The 16,317-nt window shown below is 40.3% G+C and overlaps 2 protein-coding genes across 15 annotated transcripts in view; one reads left to right on the forward strand and one right to left on the reverse strand.

The window, feature by feature from the left end:
• The window catches only part of mapk8a (mitogen-activated protein kinase 8a), a 15,060-nt gene extending 5,675 nt beyond the window's left edge, over positions 1–9,385 (reverse strand). For 2 of the 9 annotated variants that reach the window (XM_020601599.1, XM_020601608.1), the window contains exons 1-11: positions 8,918–9,289; positions 5,223–5,389; positions 4,906–5,035; positions 4,678–4,736; positions 4,395–4,533; positions 3,382–3,547; positions 2,976–3,047; positions 2,026–2,208; positions 1,784–1,908; positions 1,590–1,653; positions 924–1,001 (exon numbers count right to left, since the gene is read on the reverse strand). In XM_020601599.1, coding sequence (XP_020457255.1) covers positions 924–1,001; positions 1,590–1,653; positions 1,784–1,908; positions 2,026–2,208; positions 2,976–3,047; positions 3,382–3,547; positions 4,395–4,533; positions 4,678–4,736; positions 4,906–5,035; positions 5,223–5,389; positions 8,918–8,953 — 1,219 coding nt within the window. In that variant the 5' untranslated portion in view covers positions 8,954–9,289. The other 7 variants (XM_020601607.1, XM_020601600.1, XM_020601604.1 and 4 more) reach the window with 7 other exon arrangements.
• Positions 6,998–16,317, forward strand: part of ptpn20 (protein tyrosine phosphatase non-receptor type 20) — a 30,992-nt gene continuing 21,672 nt past the window's right edge. For 2 of the 6 annotated variants that reach the window (XM_020601591.1, XM_020601597.1), the window contains exons 1-12: positions 11,326–12,009; positions 12,173–12,336; positions 13,424–13,489; positions 13,588–13,767; positions 13,923–13,998; positions 14,372–14,452; positions 14,666–14,741; positions 14,915–15,068; positions 15,222–15,293; positions 15,515–15,689; positions 15,924–16,059; positions 16,153–16,291. In XM_020601591.1, the coding sequence (XP_020457247.1) occupies positions 11,751–12,009; positions 12,173–12,336; positions 13,424–13,489; positions 13,588–13,767; positions 13,923–13,998; positions 14,372–14,452; positions 14,666–14,741; positions 14,915–15,068; positions 15,222–15,293; positions 15,515–15,689; positions 15,924–16,059; positions 16,153–16,291 (1,578 nt within the window). In that variant the 5' untranslated portion in view covers positions 11,326–11,750. Of the gene's footprint in view, positions 7,131–9,356; positions 9,433–9,782; positions 9,852–9,883; positions 9,905–11,325; positions 12,010–12,172; positions 12,337–13,423; positions 13,490–13,587; positions 13,768–13,922; positions 13,999–14,371; positions 14,453–14,665; positions 14,742–14,914; positions 15,069–15,221; positions 15,294–15,514; positions 15,690–15,923; positions 16,060–16,152; positions 16,292–16,317 lie in introns of those variants that run through there. The other 4 variants (XM_020601592.1, XM_020601594.1, XM_020601593.1 and 1 more) reach the window with 4 other exon arrangements.

Here is a 16,317-nt window from a genome sequence, read left to right on the forward strand (position 1 = left end):
TACCATACTTAGAGTATGGTGTTGAAAACTGGGGAAATACATACAAAAGCTCACTTCAACCATTGTATATATTACAAAAAAGAGCGATAAGAATTGTGCATAAGATGGGGTATAGGGATCACACCAATGGAGCTTTCATACAGTCTAAATTGTTAAAATTTTTTGATTTAGTGGGATATAAGACTGCTGTGTTTATGTATAAAGCCAGGAACAATTTATTACCTGGTGGAATTCAAAAACTATTTAATGAAAGGGAAGGGGGATACAATTTAAGGGGTCAGTTAAATTTAAAAATTCATGCTATACGTACAACCAAAAAAAGATTTTGTATTTCTATAAGTGGGTTAAAACTATGGAATAATTTAAGTGTAGACATAAAAAAATTGTAATAGAATTGACGAGTTTAAACATAAATATAAAGGTATGTGTCAATCAAGATATATGCAAGAACAGGTTTAATGATTAATTAGATGGAACATTGTGGGTGTGGGGTATGAATGTTAGTACTCTGTAATAATTCTTTAGTATATTACTTGTGTGGTGTAGAAGAGAATTATTTACTGCTTGCAAACCAATGATGGTAAGATGATGTCATGGGGTAGGACTGGATAAGTCTGACTTCTTCCTACTCCATTCAAGCATGTACTAGGTATAAGCACATTGATATTGGATTATATGTAAAATTATGTGTTGTCGTCATATCAACTGTTTTACATGCTTCAAAGAATAAATCAAATCAAATTACACTGTTGTACTTCACACTAAAATGTTGAAATAGTCATATAATACCAGCACTTTCAGGCTGACATCAGGCCACGGATAAATACATATCATGTGCTTCTTACAAACAAGAATTGCAGGGATTCACTGTAATGCATCCTTTCCACCTCTTCATATCCCCCAAAGTTATAATGATTACTCACCTAAAGGAGGTGGTTGGCCTCTAATCACTCCATTTTTTTTCCAATCCTCCCATTCACTCACTTCCTTATAAATTAGTTCTACAAATAAAAGAACATAGAAAGGTTCAGTGAGGCAGGAGAAATTAAGAAAAATCACTGATGCATATACACTTTTTCTGTACACTCACAGTGTACTGCATACTATACAGTCCAGACAGCATCATGTTTCTAATTTGGACAGGCTGTGTTAATGTGACCCTTCAAAAATGAGTGAGGGTCATTATCACCTGGCCCGGTTTAGGATGAGCTCATCGTGCTGCACAACTGAAAGTGATATTCACTCACAATCCTAAGTCCACCCGTGCTCCACTGAATCAGGTTGCCCGCAGTGGAAAGCACTAACTGAGAGGCTTTAAAAGGGGATTTCAAGTCATACCATGCACACTCTGGCAACTATAATAAAGATAGAGAACTCCATGGGCAAAGCTGTCTGTAAACAACTATTTCTACACATTCACTGGCTGACCCACAGGATTTCTTTACAGTCTATTTTTGTACTTTCCATGAATAGAAAATAATCATGTCACCACTCATAGGCTGCTGATGATAGAACCAACTGACCATTGCTCTTTAATTGTAAACTAACAGTGAAAAATGAAGTGTTGAGTGGAATTTTGGCTGTCTAACCTTTCCACTCTTCCACTGTGTGCTCCCTCTCATCCAGCTGTTTGTCCGGGAACTTCGGAGGGGGCTGAGAAAGAGAAAATATCATGATTGGCACATTGTTGATAGAAGAACGATGCCGACTTTCCACTTCAAGTGATGGAATCAAAATTTCATGTGACCCATTCATCATGTGCTCCCAAGAACGATCCACCTACCGCTTCCACTTCAGCTGGGTCATACCAAACATTAATGTAGGGGTGCTGCAGGGCCTCATCTACAGAGATGCGCTTGGAGGCATCAATCACCAGCATCTTCGATAAAAGATCTCTAGCTTGGCTTGCTGAGGGAAGAAACAACAAGTAGCTGAGATGCTGTGTTCTTAATTAGAAGTCTACAAATGTCACTTGATGAATGTGTTCTTGATAGTTTAGGTCATGATATGGTAACATAACGCTACCTTTCAGTTTATTGTGATCAGAGTCAGCAGGGAAGAGCACGTCTGGGAAGAGCTTCTCAAAGCTGTATCCAGCATACCGTGGTCTGTTTTCTACATATGTTCTTACTGACTGGTTCAGCTTCATTAGGAAATCCTGAGATGGAGTGCCTAGCTGCTCAATTACCTTGTTCCACTGGTCGATGTCTGAGGTATAAATGTTAAGGAAAAAGGCCGCACAAACACTTGTCACTCCCACACACAGACTGTAACAAAACATTAGGCCACCATGACATTTAACTCTCTTTCAGGTTAACACATCAGCAGCTCACCCACTCACTCCTATTCCTATACACCTAATACATAACTTCTTGTACATATTCCCTCAGAAACTATTGCCCTTTATAGTCTGATTCCCACAATAGGAGGGTGCAGCAGAGCAATGATGGAGGTCATATTTATCAGGAGGAAAACTTGAAAATGAACAGCAAAGTGACAGAGGGAAACTCTCAGAATGGTGTTGAATCTCTTCACACGGTATGAAGTGATGACAGTGATCAATCAATGATGGGGAAGGATACGATCAGTGCCGGGGAACAACACGCTTCCCCTGATCATCTCGGCCACTATGCAGCCCACTGACCATACATCCACTAGAGGTGGACATGCAAACAAAACGGTGAGGAAAAAAAAAAGCCAAAAAACAATAACAACAAACAAAGTCAGAAGAATGCACAGTATGGCAGAGGCGTGATGATGTGTGGAAATTAAAATGGAGGCCATGCAGCATCAGCCAGATGTATGAGAAGGAGCAATGCAGTGTTGAACTTTACAGCCCATGACTGCTAGAAAGCTTCAAATAAGGGATGTTACACTGTTATATTCATTCATATCCTGGCATGATATATATTCAGGGAAACCACAAACGCTTTACAAACACTGTTAAGATTATTAGTAAGACAAAGTAAGGATACAGTCTCTTCCTGGGAAGAGGATTTTATGGCGGACCATTTCTGCCAGTATGCATCCCACAGACCATATGTCCACTAGTAAAGTTGAACATGGTAAACAAAGCCAGTAGGATGTGAGAGGAATGCACAGCAACAGGTTAAGTACATGAGGGAGGCTAGTTAGGGAGCATTTCTTACAGGTTCCCATTATGTAGAGAGCATCATGCAGCTTTCACAGCGTTAGCAGCAAGATTTCTCTCCAGTTCCTTGTATATGCTTTGTGATATATCTACCACATAACATTTAAAAGAAAACTACACTATGGCACACTGCACAGTAACTGCGATTTATTTTTATTCATTGAAATTCACTGCAGGCACAGTGACTACCTGAGCGACAGACACAGCACATACAGTAGATAATCACTAACCATTGGCTTGGTAGCCCATGCCCAGGATAACCTCTGGTGCTCTGTAGTAGCGTGTAACCACATACGGTGTCATCAAGAGGCCTGTGGCAGCTGTCCGAGCCAAGCCGAAGTCCAGAATCTTCAACGTGCAGTCTGACTTGACAACTATGTTACTGGGCTTGAGGTCCTACATGGGAACACAGAGCAATAAGAATTATGTAGAATTTTGTCATTAAGAAGCAAAATGGATCCCACATTACAACATCCCGACCAGCCGAGTTTCGGAAGCAAAGATTATTTATAGCTTCTTGTTCATTACGGTTATTTCCTGAAAATGAATTTTATTTTAATGCTAGTACCAAATGCATCATTATTATTGTAGTATTATAGTTTATTTTCCAGCTGAATCAAGTACTGGCATTTTACACTGCTGATTGTGTTTTATTGGAGACTGGCTGCTTCTTCATTTTAAGTTGGAATAATGTTTTGTTGACGATTTCCCTTAACAGATCATAATACATTTTTTTCAGTAGCTGGTCATTATCAAACTATTATCAGTGATTTCATTTTTAAATCGCCATAATTCCATTTGTTGTGAGACATTTTTCTGATGCTAATGTAGCTTTTATTTTTGTGACTCTCTCTTCATGATGAGGGACAATTGTAAAATCACAGTGGATGCATCCATTTTACACTTGCTTATTACTGATCCATAATGGTCAGAAGTCTGTGCCATCTCACATCACCTTCAAGAAAAGCTCCTAGAAATTCATTGTTTTGTTCAAGGAAACATCAATAAAAATGCTTACTCTGAACCTGTAACTTAGCGGTTTTTAACTGAAATCCTGAAGTACCACTAAATGATATTTTTAGAGGGTTTTGTTGGCAAATAAAGGAATATATTCTTCATGCAGTAGTATGCTATTTGACTGTTTGCCCTTACACTTAAATGTCAAGTATCACAGTAGGTTTAACAGTTGCTCTTCAGGATGCTGGTCTGGCATTAGCCTGTCTAACAGTGTCCAGCTAATTACCCTATGAATGATGCCGGCAGCATGGAGGTGTTTGATACCACACAACATCTGATAGAGCAGATAGGACAGCCTCTCATGGTCGAGCTCCATCTGAATCACCTGGCACAGGTTGGCATCCATCAGCTCCATCACCAAGTACCTGACACAACAGAAACAGTTTACACAACCAGCATTAGAGCAAACACACATGTGGGAATAATTTCAATTTTATGAACAATACATACTGTATGCTCTAAAATAAAAAAAACACACACACAAGTACATCCATACTCCAGTTACTTACACATCTTGGAATTCTTCTAAGGATTTTTGTGGCGTAAATACATTTAATAGTCCAATAATCTGTGGGTACAAATGTATGAATCAGAATTGTGTTGTCATTCAATTTCCATGTCACATTAAAGCATAATTTGAGTTACATAGAGCAGATATTTAATGGTAGATATGCTATTAACATACCACGCCTCCCACTGGTGAAATGTAATTTGGCTGAATACACTGGCACACTTACATTTTTGTGATTGACACATTTCAATAGGACTAGCTCTCTGTACGCCCTCTTGGCATGCGTTTGATTTTGAAATGGCCGACTCAGCTTCTTGATGGCAACATTTCGCTCAAGGACTTGGTCATAAGCAGAGCTGAAAAACACATTTAATGAATAACTTTAAAACATTATCATCATAACAGGCATTAGACATCACCGGCTATAGATCACTACATTAGACTGCTTTTGCAACAGAAAATTTATTCTCTGGTTCTCATGAATGTTCTGATGATATTCTGAAAACAGTGACCCATATTTCACCAAGTACATGAAACACTCACCAGACGATTCCCTGTGCTCCTGAGCCAATGGGTCTTAGATTCTGGTATCGCTTCAGTACTGTAAACGTCGAATCCCCAACATCTAGGCTATAGAACTCTCTTTCTCTCTTGTTTTTGTTCATGGCAAAATCTTCAACTGCTGCCTTCTGTGCATCCAAAAATGTCCTCTGTGTACACAAAGACAGACAAATATCTGAAAATTAGAAAGGAAAATGAAAATCCCTGCTCCTGGAAGAGCAGATTAGGAGTAAAGACGAAAGTGCACTGACAAATTCCACACATGAGGCAAGCACTGCAGGTTCTTATCAACCAACTCAGCAAACATAGCAGGATGGAAGATTTGCTACCATCAGCAGCGGTGGCAGAACAGGCAGACCACTGAGAGGTCTACTCCATCATATGAAACATGACCCTGTCACAGTGGGATACCAAGCCCACTGATAATTACTGTGAGTTTGGACCACAGCCCACCACTCCAACCCAGTTCTACAAGATGTTCTTCCACAGGCACATGTTCACTGAGTCAAGTTGCATCTAAGAGAGCTGTGAGGCCAGATAAGACAACACAGAAATGCCAAACTGTATACCCAGTGTTCCCGAACAAATTTCATCTTGCATTAAAACAAAAAGATTAAAAAAGGAGAAAATCCAAACACCGGCTTCCTTTCCTTTTATTCTGTGCTTATATAAGCACTGTAACCACCCTCCCCGTTCTTCCACTCTCCCGACACACAGCCCATATGAGGGATATAATTGCCAGAATAAGATGCGTCAACTCTCCTTCTGTTCCTCCAACGTCACAAAGACATACATAACATCCGCTTCCCTCAGAACCTGAAAATAGACATGCTTTTTATATTTCATACAGGAAGACAGTTACACTCGTCTCAGTTATGATGGCTTGAATATTATTGCAGTTAACGTGTAAAACTTCCAGGTGGTATGTACAGTTGTGTACTTACAATCTGTTGCTCTGCTGAAAGGCCATTATTGTTTTGTAATAATGGCTATTTTTGAAGATAATTACAATCATATCAATGCAGGGAGAAAATCACATGCTGATAGTTTTGCTGGTTTACCCTAAGTTCCTATTTAGTCAGACTTTTATGCTTGTCCCCGTTATGAAATGACGAGTACTGATGAATATTAACTGCACACTATTAGATTCCAGTTATGCTAATTTATGAAGAACACAGCAGCCACATACAGCTCCTAGGACATCTCGATCTTACCAATGAATCTGAAGGTAGGGAGCTGTAACCTACAAATGCAAAAGCAGGGATACAACCGGGTCATTGCTAGTGTGTACTGCTGTCTAATGACTTTGTTTTCTCTAAACAAGCTGCCTCCACCAAATGATCCTGTGAATGGCTTATGAAGCACACTTAAAGGACATTTCAGGTCACTGCAGGTTAACATATATTATACTATAAATAACACAAAAATGGATTAGTGGGAAACTGTGTCACACTGTTTTATAAACTGATACTCTGTAGCTTTCCTGCCTATGACACACTATAAAATAAAGCCATTCAAACTAGCAGCACACAAAGATCACAACAGTCCAGTGAGCAGAACAATGTATCATAATTTCCATAAATAGAATATAATTTCGTGTTTCACTCATCAATAGATAGGAAATAATCTCAGCCATACTCACTGATGATCTTCTACCTTATGGATAACATATCCTCAGCTGTGTACCCGATCCAAAGCTGAGACAGCTCTCTCCCCCCCCCCCGGTTCAAACATACAAACTGTCAGCAGGGACATCTTCCAGGCACAGATTAACCACAGGGACTAAGTAGAGGACCGCTGTGAACCCGTTCTTCACTTCCATTCAGTGTCAGTAACCTTGGCCGCACGACCCCTAGTCTTGCCTTCTCGGCAGAGGTAAAGCTCTGGCAGGTAAATGATTCCACTGCATCAGAATAAAAGCCGTGCATGCTAAAGCCTCAATACGCCGGGCACAAAAAGACATTATTGCAGTAATAATTACACCCGTACCGTGATATGACAGGGCCTGTTTGTGACACACAGTGCGCAGTATGTGGTGATCGTCTGCTCGCTGTTGCCTCGGTCTTTATGCGAACGTGTCCTACAGTCGCGTTACAATGTAAATATATGAAAAGGGACCATTTTGAGTTGGCAAATAAGGACAGATACAACATATGAACCGCGTCATGCACACAGCGATATGCGACCCTCCCCCCACGGCCAAACAATAAGCACGTCTGAGGAGCAGAGGTGCGAAGCCTCAACTCACCTCAGTCAAATCAGTCAATCGATCAGCTGTGAAATGTTCCGGAGCGGCGGACTGTTTGTTTGAGCCGCGTCTGATGACTGATTTATTCAGCTGTGTGGCTTAAAAATACATATCCTCACCAAATTCACTTGCCTACGTTTCCATCCGGCTGCTGCTGACAGGCCAGGACGCGCAATGGGCACGGGGCATGCGTCCCTGCAGCACGTCACTCATCCACAGAAACACACCCACCACCTCCTCCCCTCTCTCTCTCTCTCTCTCTCTCTCTATCTATCTATCTATCTATCTATCCAAAAACAACTTGTTTTAGCCCACTTCCGCTTGCAATGTGATAAATTAGATGTTATATGTTATTAATGCTCTTTATGTGTGTAGTACGTTGTAGAGGACTGACGCTGGCCTCACTGAAAATACAGACTATAACATGCATGATAATTAGTCTGAGCCCAAGTAGAGATATTGGCCATGTTTCTGTCAAACACTACATAAATGATATTAGGTGAAGTGTATTTCCGACAGGCCTAATGGGCTGATGAAAAATTACAAATAAGCTACACATTCTCCTGCATTATAAATCATATTTTTCTAATTAAATTAGAGTAGTTACCAATAGTTAATTGGTTTAAATGAGTGGTATATCAATACGTTTTTACTGTAAACTAAATATATAAATTGTACATGGTTTTGTTACATTATGATGAATACATGGAGACATAGGCATATTTTAATTACGCTATGATCATTTGGTAAACAGACAAACATTTTTCACTTAGACTAACTCTAATTTGTAGGCTAAGTTAAGAATAGTATGTCAGTAGGCTATAAATTCTCAGTGAGAATATTACTGCCTTTCAAACTGGGTCCAATATAGTATGTCAGTAGGCTATAAATCTTCAGTAGGCTATATTACTGCCTTTCAAACTGGGTCCAATAGACATATAAAAGCCTATTTTATGCTGCACTAAGATATACAGGGTGTATACCCAAAGGCTATCATTTGCATGATCATTGTCATCGGGACAAGCCCATTTGCCATCATCTTTTATCCAGGAGATCTTATTACCACCCCGTTAAAGTGTGGGATCGTTTGTGGACTAGGATGACATGCGGCTCTGCAGAGATCCACAGCATAGTAGGGAGAATACAGTGCCATCAAGAGTTCGTCCAATTGCTGTAGGCTACGATACAACAGCTTAGGTAGCCATGCTCTGCAAAGGCATGTGACTGAATAAGGACATAAAATTGCGTTTACTTGGCGCTGAGCAGTTTAAATTCTCCCTGCATCCACCTGACAGTCCTGGATTGTTATTTATCCTTGTTTGCGCAGATACCCCGGGCCCTGCAGAGACAAGCTGCGCGCAACAGAGCTGGGAAGTGGCATGAATAAACGTCCCAGCACCGACTCCCGCAGGCTACTACGGTTTCTTACCCCTTGTTCGAAGAGAGCCCGCAGTGTTATGATCATAGTGTTGGAGCAGCTCTGCAGCAGCAGGCCTCAGTCCACTCGTTTGGCCGAGGTCATTCGTCCTTCCCAGGCTTCTCTGTAGCGCACCTACCGGGGATCTACCGCACCTTTGGGCGTCACACGGATTAGTTAAATCGGTGTAGTTGATCTCACGCCACCCGCTATTGGTGGCTCTGGCCCGTCGCTGTCAAACCCCGAGGCTAATCCGATGAAGTGTTTAAATGCGAGGAGCTAAGAATAGCACTAATTACTGTAAAAAGTTTCAGGTCGTTCCGCGTGGTGCTGGTCGTGATGGAACAAATGAATGGATGAAGCCTGTGTTGGTAATGTCACTGGTGTATTACCTGGCAGAGCCGAACAGCCTTTACTGAGAGGACGACAAAACAGCAATGCGATGATCACAGGGGTTGTTTTGGATGCGCTGTGGGAGCACTGAGGATAACAGAAAGGATCAGACTGCTGACATACGCTGCTACTAGGTACTGCTTTTTATTTGGTTCTCTTTTAATCATATTCTTCCCATAGTGTTGCTTGTTTGATGAATATAGGTGGGTGTCTTCATTTTCACAGTAGATCAATTATTTCTGCTAATTAAATGAAAAATTCAGATGAAAACTATTTCACTTAGGCACTGGCTTTAATATTCACAGGACTGTAATGAGATTTACCTTATGGAGTCACATAGCCTTCATATCCAGGCCTGTTAAGACAGCATCATCTTGTTACAGGCTGCTTATGAAGTGGCTACATAAACTAGACTCTGACCATAGGAGCATAATGTCCATAAAATCTCATGGTACTTGAATGTGGAAATTGTCACTTTGTATAGATCCTGAAGAAGCATGCTGTCCCAAGTAGCCAAGGCATCCGCACAACCTCCTGTCTGTGTCTACATCATGTGGGTGTCTGGTTAATGAATCCTAGCATGGTCTGTCTATTGTAAGATAAAAGGTATAGTTGATTAAAATCAAAGCCTATTCTGCATTTTGGTTCAAGAAAAGGAGCAAAAATGTCTTTGCAGTGGCAACTGGTGTGTCAAATGGACATGGCTTCAGATTAACGGATACTAAAAATAGCTGGTTCTAGGCAGCGAAGGGCATTGTGCAACTGCATGAGACACCTTTAAAATGTGTTTCTTAAAACTTAATAACCTCATTTTATCTGTCAAGTTAAAATGAGATGTTGTGATTTTGGGGATGCAGATGCTATTGTTTTAAAAGCTAAAGAATAAAAAGACCCTTGTTTGATTTTAATGAGAATGCAGATGAAAAGTGAAAGTTTGATGTTGAGCATAAGAGATCAGATTTAGACCATCCAATCAATACAACCGAATGTACAGGTAGAAAAAGCCATGTTGTATGTGTAACACACATTTCCTTCACAGATTTATCCAGTAAATCCAGCAACACATGACAGTCTGGTGTTGATCCAATGAGCAACCAAGATTTCTCTGTTGGTCCCTGCTGCAGTGTATGGCTTTACAACATTACTCTAACTTTGCACTTACTGGGAGGGAATACAAGCTGATAAAGTTTTGCTCAAGAGTGAGTGGGTGGGAGCACCTGGCAGGGTTCCTGCTTTCCTCCTTAATCCCTCCTACATCCTAACAACAAACCAGCATGCAGGGATACTGTAGGGTGGTTTAATATTTATCACGAATACCACAGTTTCATCACTGATTTAAGTGGCCTTATAACTTCACAATTTTATTGGTGTTTTATTTTTCGCTACTCATGTACTCTAATCTTTTAAGACTTTCCTTGTATTCATTTGACAAACTGGGGCCACAAGCTGAGGATGAGTTCACTTTGAGTGAAGGATTTAATTGTGTCTTAAGTAATTGAGTGGGTTTGTTTCAGGGAAAGCACGTTGCTTTGTTTGGTACATCAACAGCTGTGAGTAGCCTATTGTGTTACTGAAACATTTAGAAACAGGGAGTCACAATAAGAAAAAGCTGATCTGGTGCACTACAGGGCACGGCAGCTGGTTTCATCTATCAGGAACAGCCAGATTCTGTCTTTTTTCTGCCCTTTGAGCTACAAGTTCCATTAGTTGCTATGTAGCTCTGTGCTAGATTTTATACTGTAATTTTCTGTAATGGCAGTTTTAGGTAAAGTTTCCTGGGTGATCATCTAGACAAAATAAGGGTCTGCTCAGATTTATATCTACATAGATCCTTTCATAAAACTTTGGGGAAATATGACAAAAGAGCAAAATAATATACATGCTGTGTAATTCCTCTGTCTGCCAGGCCAGGTTACATGTACTTTTGTCTCCACCTTTTCAACGAGAAAGTTTGGTTTTGTTTTTCCTGTGTAATTCCTCCGTCTGCCAGGCCAGGTTACATGTACTTTCTGTGTAATTCCTCTGTCTGCCAGGCCAGGTTACATGTACTTTTGTCTCCACCTTTTCAACTACATACAGCTGTATTGATGCCTACACAGTAACAGGCCATGATAACAGCAGTAATACCAAAAATGAGAAAAGTGGCCACACACTGAAAGCTGACGTGATATATTTAGAAAGTGTAGCTGACTTTTTTACTCACCGGTCTTCTTCAGGGCAAGTAAGATAAATTACTTGTGGAAAGCAAACAGCAGTAACACCCTCACAGAGCGCTGTAAAGTCAAAGTAGAAATGTGGAGTGAAGGTGATGAGAGACGAAGTTAGAGGATAACAAGCATGACATCCAGGAAAGAAGAACAGCTTCATATAGAGTTGAATTGTTTTCCTGAATGGTGAAAGACATGCATGACCTGTATTAGCCTTAACTGCTGTAGATTTGATATGTATAAAGATGCAAACGACAGAAACTTCTCTTAAGAATATTACCTTGCACCGGGCTCTGCTAAGTGATGTTTTGGGTTTGTACATAAGTGTGTTTGGTATGTATGTATTGTATGTGTGCCCTGTGTGCAGGAATGTGTGCAAAATGAGTAGCACATTTGTTACATTAGCTGAAGTGTTGGAGGCACGAGGGGGACCTCTGCTGGAGGAGGAGGTCTGGTCCCTGCTGCTGGGCACTGCAGAATCATTATTGGATGTCTCCTATAAGGGTAAAGCATTTTCAGTAACACCTCTAATTGTAGGCTCACATACATCATGTTACTGCAGTGTAAAGACAACATAAACCTTTGCATATATCACTCGGTGTGATTTTAGCATAGATCTTTATCGTTATCATCATTATCTAATATGAACTTCCTACTCTTGTTTCAGGTCAAAACAATATGTGCAATATCATAAGCCCCACCTCCTTGCTGCTCTCAGCCACTGGTACCTTAGCATTTAAGAACTGTGGCCTATCAGATGATGTATCCACCTTCACTGCTCCAGAAATGCTTCAGGGCCGTGCCAGCTCAACCAAACCTGCCATAGAGAGGGTCAGTGCATACAGTGCATTTTCACATCTGTCCTAGCTCTTTACATGAAAGGTAATGGCAGACTTGTACTAGACTTTTGACACTCAAGAGTATCAGGTCAGTAACTTTAAACTCTGCAGTGATTAGAACCGATTACAGGTTACTGCTGGCATATCCTGATGCATAAAAATCTCAGCATGTCCTGAATTGAAGGACAACTTAGTTGAAGCCTGCCATCTAGTGGCTGAGCAACTGAACCTCTGCCTTGAATACTGCAACTCAGGGTCCTGATTTATCGGCATCAGTCAGACTATGAAGTAAGTTCCTAAATGATGATGAGAATGTTTGTCCAGGAGAGTTATCAAATACACGTGCTCATGTCTCACACATAGCTTTATGTAATCTTCCCTGATAAATGCATTATACTGGTAATCACAATATGTCCTATGTACAGTATATGACCCACAGATAAACATTTATGTTAAAAAAATCTCTCTTTAAAAGCTGCAAGAAATGCCACCTCTTGTATAATACGAACTAACGTGCTGTGTCTTCGACTGATAGGTATCTCAAACAGATGAGTCTGTTTAAGCAGTAATCAACATAATTACCTTTTGTTAAATCATGCTAAATTTATCATTTTTGAATTTTGAAGACACTCCATGTAAGGTAATTGAAGAAATAAGAGACACGCTATGAAAGTACTTTCTCTTTTTCATCATAGTTTGATCATTATGTCAATCCCTTCTCCTTCTTTTTTGGATGATAATTAACTTCTAGCTCTCTTGCGTGACCACAAGATGTTGTCCAATATGTCGCTATAATCTCACATTTTGCATCCCAAACCCTACACTTTGCCTAGAAATGACCACACATGTTGTTTATGTCATTGGTGGTTGAATGTAACAATAATAGGAACAATTGATAGGGTGTTAGTTATGGTGCAAGGGTTGAATTAAATGAAATCAGAAAAAAACATTCATGTATCATTAAGCACAAATACATGTAATTCATGTATGTGCAAGCAAACCTGGTTCATTTAGTTGGTAATGTTTCATTATATATGTCCAGTCTGTCTTGTCCTTACCTTGTTCATTTTGTCACACAGATGCTGGTGTATTCACTGGGTATGACTCTCTACTGGTCCGTTGATTTTCACCTACCTCAAAATCAGGTGACAAGTCCTGATACAAAGCTGTAACCTTCATTTTCAGTGCCATCACAGTGCCACACCTCTGTTCTATAAGTGTTTTCCTCTCTCATTCCTCCCAGCCAGTCCAGTTGAGTGACCATCTAAACAGCCTCCTTCTGAGCATGTGTGAGGACCTGGCCCACCGCAGGGTGAATCTCATCTCCATCCTGGAAGCCTGTGAATCTCAGCATAAAGCCTCCATCCTGCCGCCACTTGCTAAAGTCATGAGACAGCTGGTGGAAGAGGTTTTTCATGAATCAGTGAGTGTAGTTATCTATAGTATGTTCCTGTCTGCAAGCATTTCAGCTTCTCTGCAGGCCAGTGTGTATGTGTCAGAATTTAAACGGTACCTGCATAATAATCTGTACAATGACAAAAAAAAGTTGCAAATAGTTGTGTTTTCTTTACCCTCTAGGTGGACCATGGCTCCCTGCCAGACAGTAACGTTCCATTAAGTGGCAGGAGCCAGATGATCAGAGAGAGACTTCATGGTGAGCATGATTTCATTTCTGATTCTGGCATTTTTGGAAACATATATCAAAATATATGCATTCCTTTGCTTTTATTCTTTTTTGGTATCATACATTAATTTGACCTTTAACATTTTGTCACCTACATGCTTAAAGAAAATACATGCAGTCAATGTTCTTTTGACTCAAGACAGTGTACATGCCAGCAGGATTAAGATCTTAGTCTAAAGTGAGACCAGGATTAGGCTACCATGAGAGCCAATAATCAGATACTGGGTTTGGATGTGCCAGGCTAAACCCTCTTAGTTCTGCTCAAATATCTCAGTGTCTCCAGGGGGCACAGAGATGGGAGTCAGGCATTGCTGTCATCTTTCATCTTGTACATGGTTAACAGGGAGGAGAGGGCATTTTTCAGATTTCAGTGAAGGGAGTGCTGAAGGGAGAAGATACTCAACGGACTCTGACTCAAAGTCAGGTAAGCATCAGATGCAGATGAAACCAAAAGTGAAAAGAGGTAAAAACTGAACTTAACTGCTGCCAAAATATTTTGTCTCATGCTTGTCAAAATTCTTAACTTCCATTTAAGAAAATGTTAAATAAATACAAAATTGTCATCAATCACTTTTCTGTGTTTTCCTGGACTAAGATGTTTATTCTGACAGTGCAAGCTCTCATTTTTGTGTCCTAGGGAGTTTACCTCAGAGACCTTGGAGACAAAGACCAAGGAGCTCTCCAACTCCATTGTACCAGTCTTCTATAGACAGGTATGCACTACATGTATGCATGCATTCACACCATCACTACAGATATTCTTATGCTCCCTCACTGTCTGCACCTGATTTTTAGGAGACATAACATTGTCTCGAAGTTTGAGTATACAACCTGGCTGCACAACTATTATGCCACCCACCTTCCCCACCCCTCTCTCTCCCCTCAGACTCCCTCCTGGGGTTCATCACAGGGACAGCAACTGCAGCTGGCTTGGTAGGAGCCCCCGCCACGATGTCTCTGCCAAGACATCGGGCAGATCTCACAGTCCTTCAATCACCTTCAGCGAGTCCTCACTCAGCCTGAGCCAGAGGAAGGCTAAGGTATCTTTTTCACAGTATCATATTGTAGGGATATTGTATACAATATTTAGTTGAATGAGAATGACAATGAACTTTGGAGTATTTTGTGCAGACAGCAGAGCACAAAAGCCTGCCACGAGTGTGAGTTTATATCACTAATATTTGTTTTGTCAGGCTTTGGGTCCTGAGTTCATCAGAATGCCAGATGAGCAACAAATTGTTCTTGAGCTTCCAGGATCTCTTGTGGTAAATTTATAATTGCTGTTCACGTCCTCTGTTTTTATCAGCTTTTAATGTAAATTGCTGTTTCCACAGTGATTTAGCTTTTCTTTCATGCTGTACTTTCTCTGTTTGCATAATTGCATGTATAGTATTTTCTATATTTATGTACATGTTCGTGAGTGTGTCTTTAGGTTTTTTCTTTTTATGTCCACATGTGTCTATGTTTTTGTGTGTGCACAACACAGACCAGAAAGGGCCGTTCATGTTCATCTCACAGAGAAGTGGCTGTAGTGCTGCCTAACGGACAGTACGTGGTGGTTCGCTGTGACATTAGGTCCAGAGCAAGAGATGTGTTTGACATGGTGGTGGCTCACGCAAACTTGGTGGAGCACTTCTACTTTGGTCTTGCCTTTCTAGATGGTAAAATCAAATAATAACAATAGAATTTCAAAATATACATAGTCCACCTTGTGATATTATGCCTTAACAATTGGAATGATGGGTGAAGTTGTGATAATATTTCAGACATTAACAAATATTTTTATTAAAACAAAAACTCTGAAATACAGTTGAATTTATTTCTTAATGCTTGTTTTGTTGTTTCAGTCACATCAGAAGTTTGAGGTTCATGATGCTTTTTTTGTCACTCTGTAGACGATGAATATTTCTTTTTGGACCATGAAACAAAAATCTCCAAAGTTGCACCTGACAGTTGGAGAAAAGGGCATATATCATCCTTTTTGGTGTTTCTCCGAATCAGATTTTTTGTTAATGACATCGCTTTCATTTTGTAAGTAATGTTTCACAAATAAATTCATTTATGCATATACAGTTCAAAAAAACTTAGCTGCTTTTTTACTTAATCATCTTTTCTGTTTCCTAGACACAGACTGACTCGTCACCAGTACTACCTACAGCTACGGAAGGATATCTTGGAGGACAGGATTTACTGTAACGAAGAGACAGGCTTGTTTCTGGCTGCTCTTGCTCTGCAGGCTGAGTTTGGAGATTATATGCCAGAGGTACAGAGGTCAAAAAGGAAAACGGT

The sequence above is a fragment of the Monopterus albus genome, unplaced genomic scaffold, assembly GCF_001952655.1.
Source record: "Monopterus albus unplaced genomic scaffold, M_albus_1.0 scaffold52.1, whole genome shotgun sequence".
Taxonomy (NCBI): Eukaryota; Metazoa; Chordata; class Actinopteri; order Synbranchiformes; family Synbranchidae; genus Monopterus; species Monopterus albus.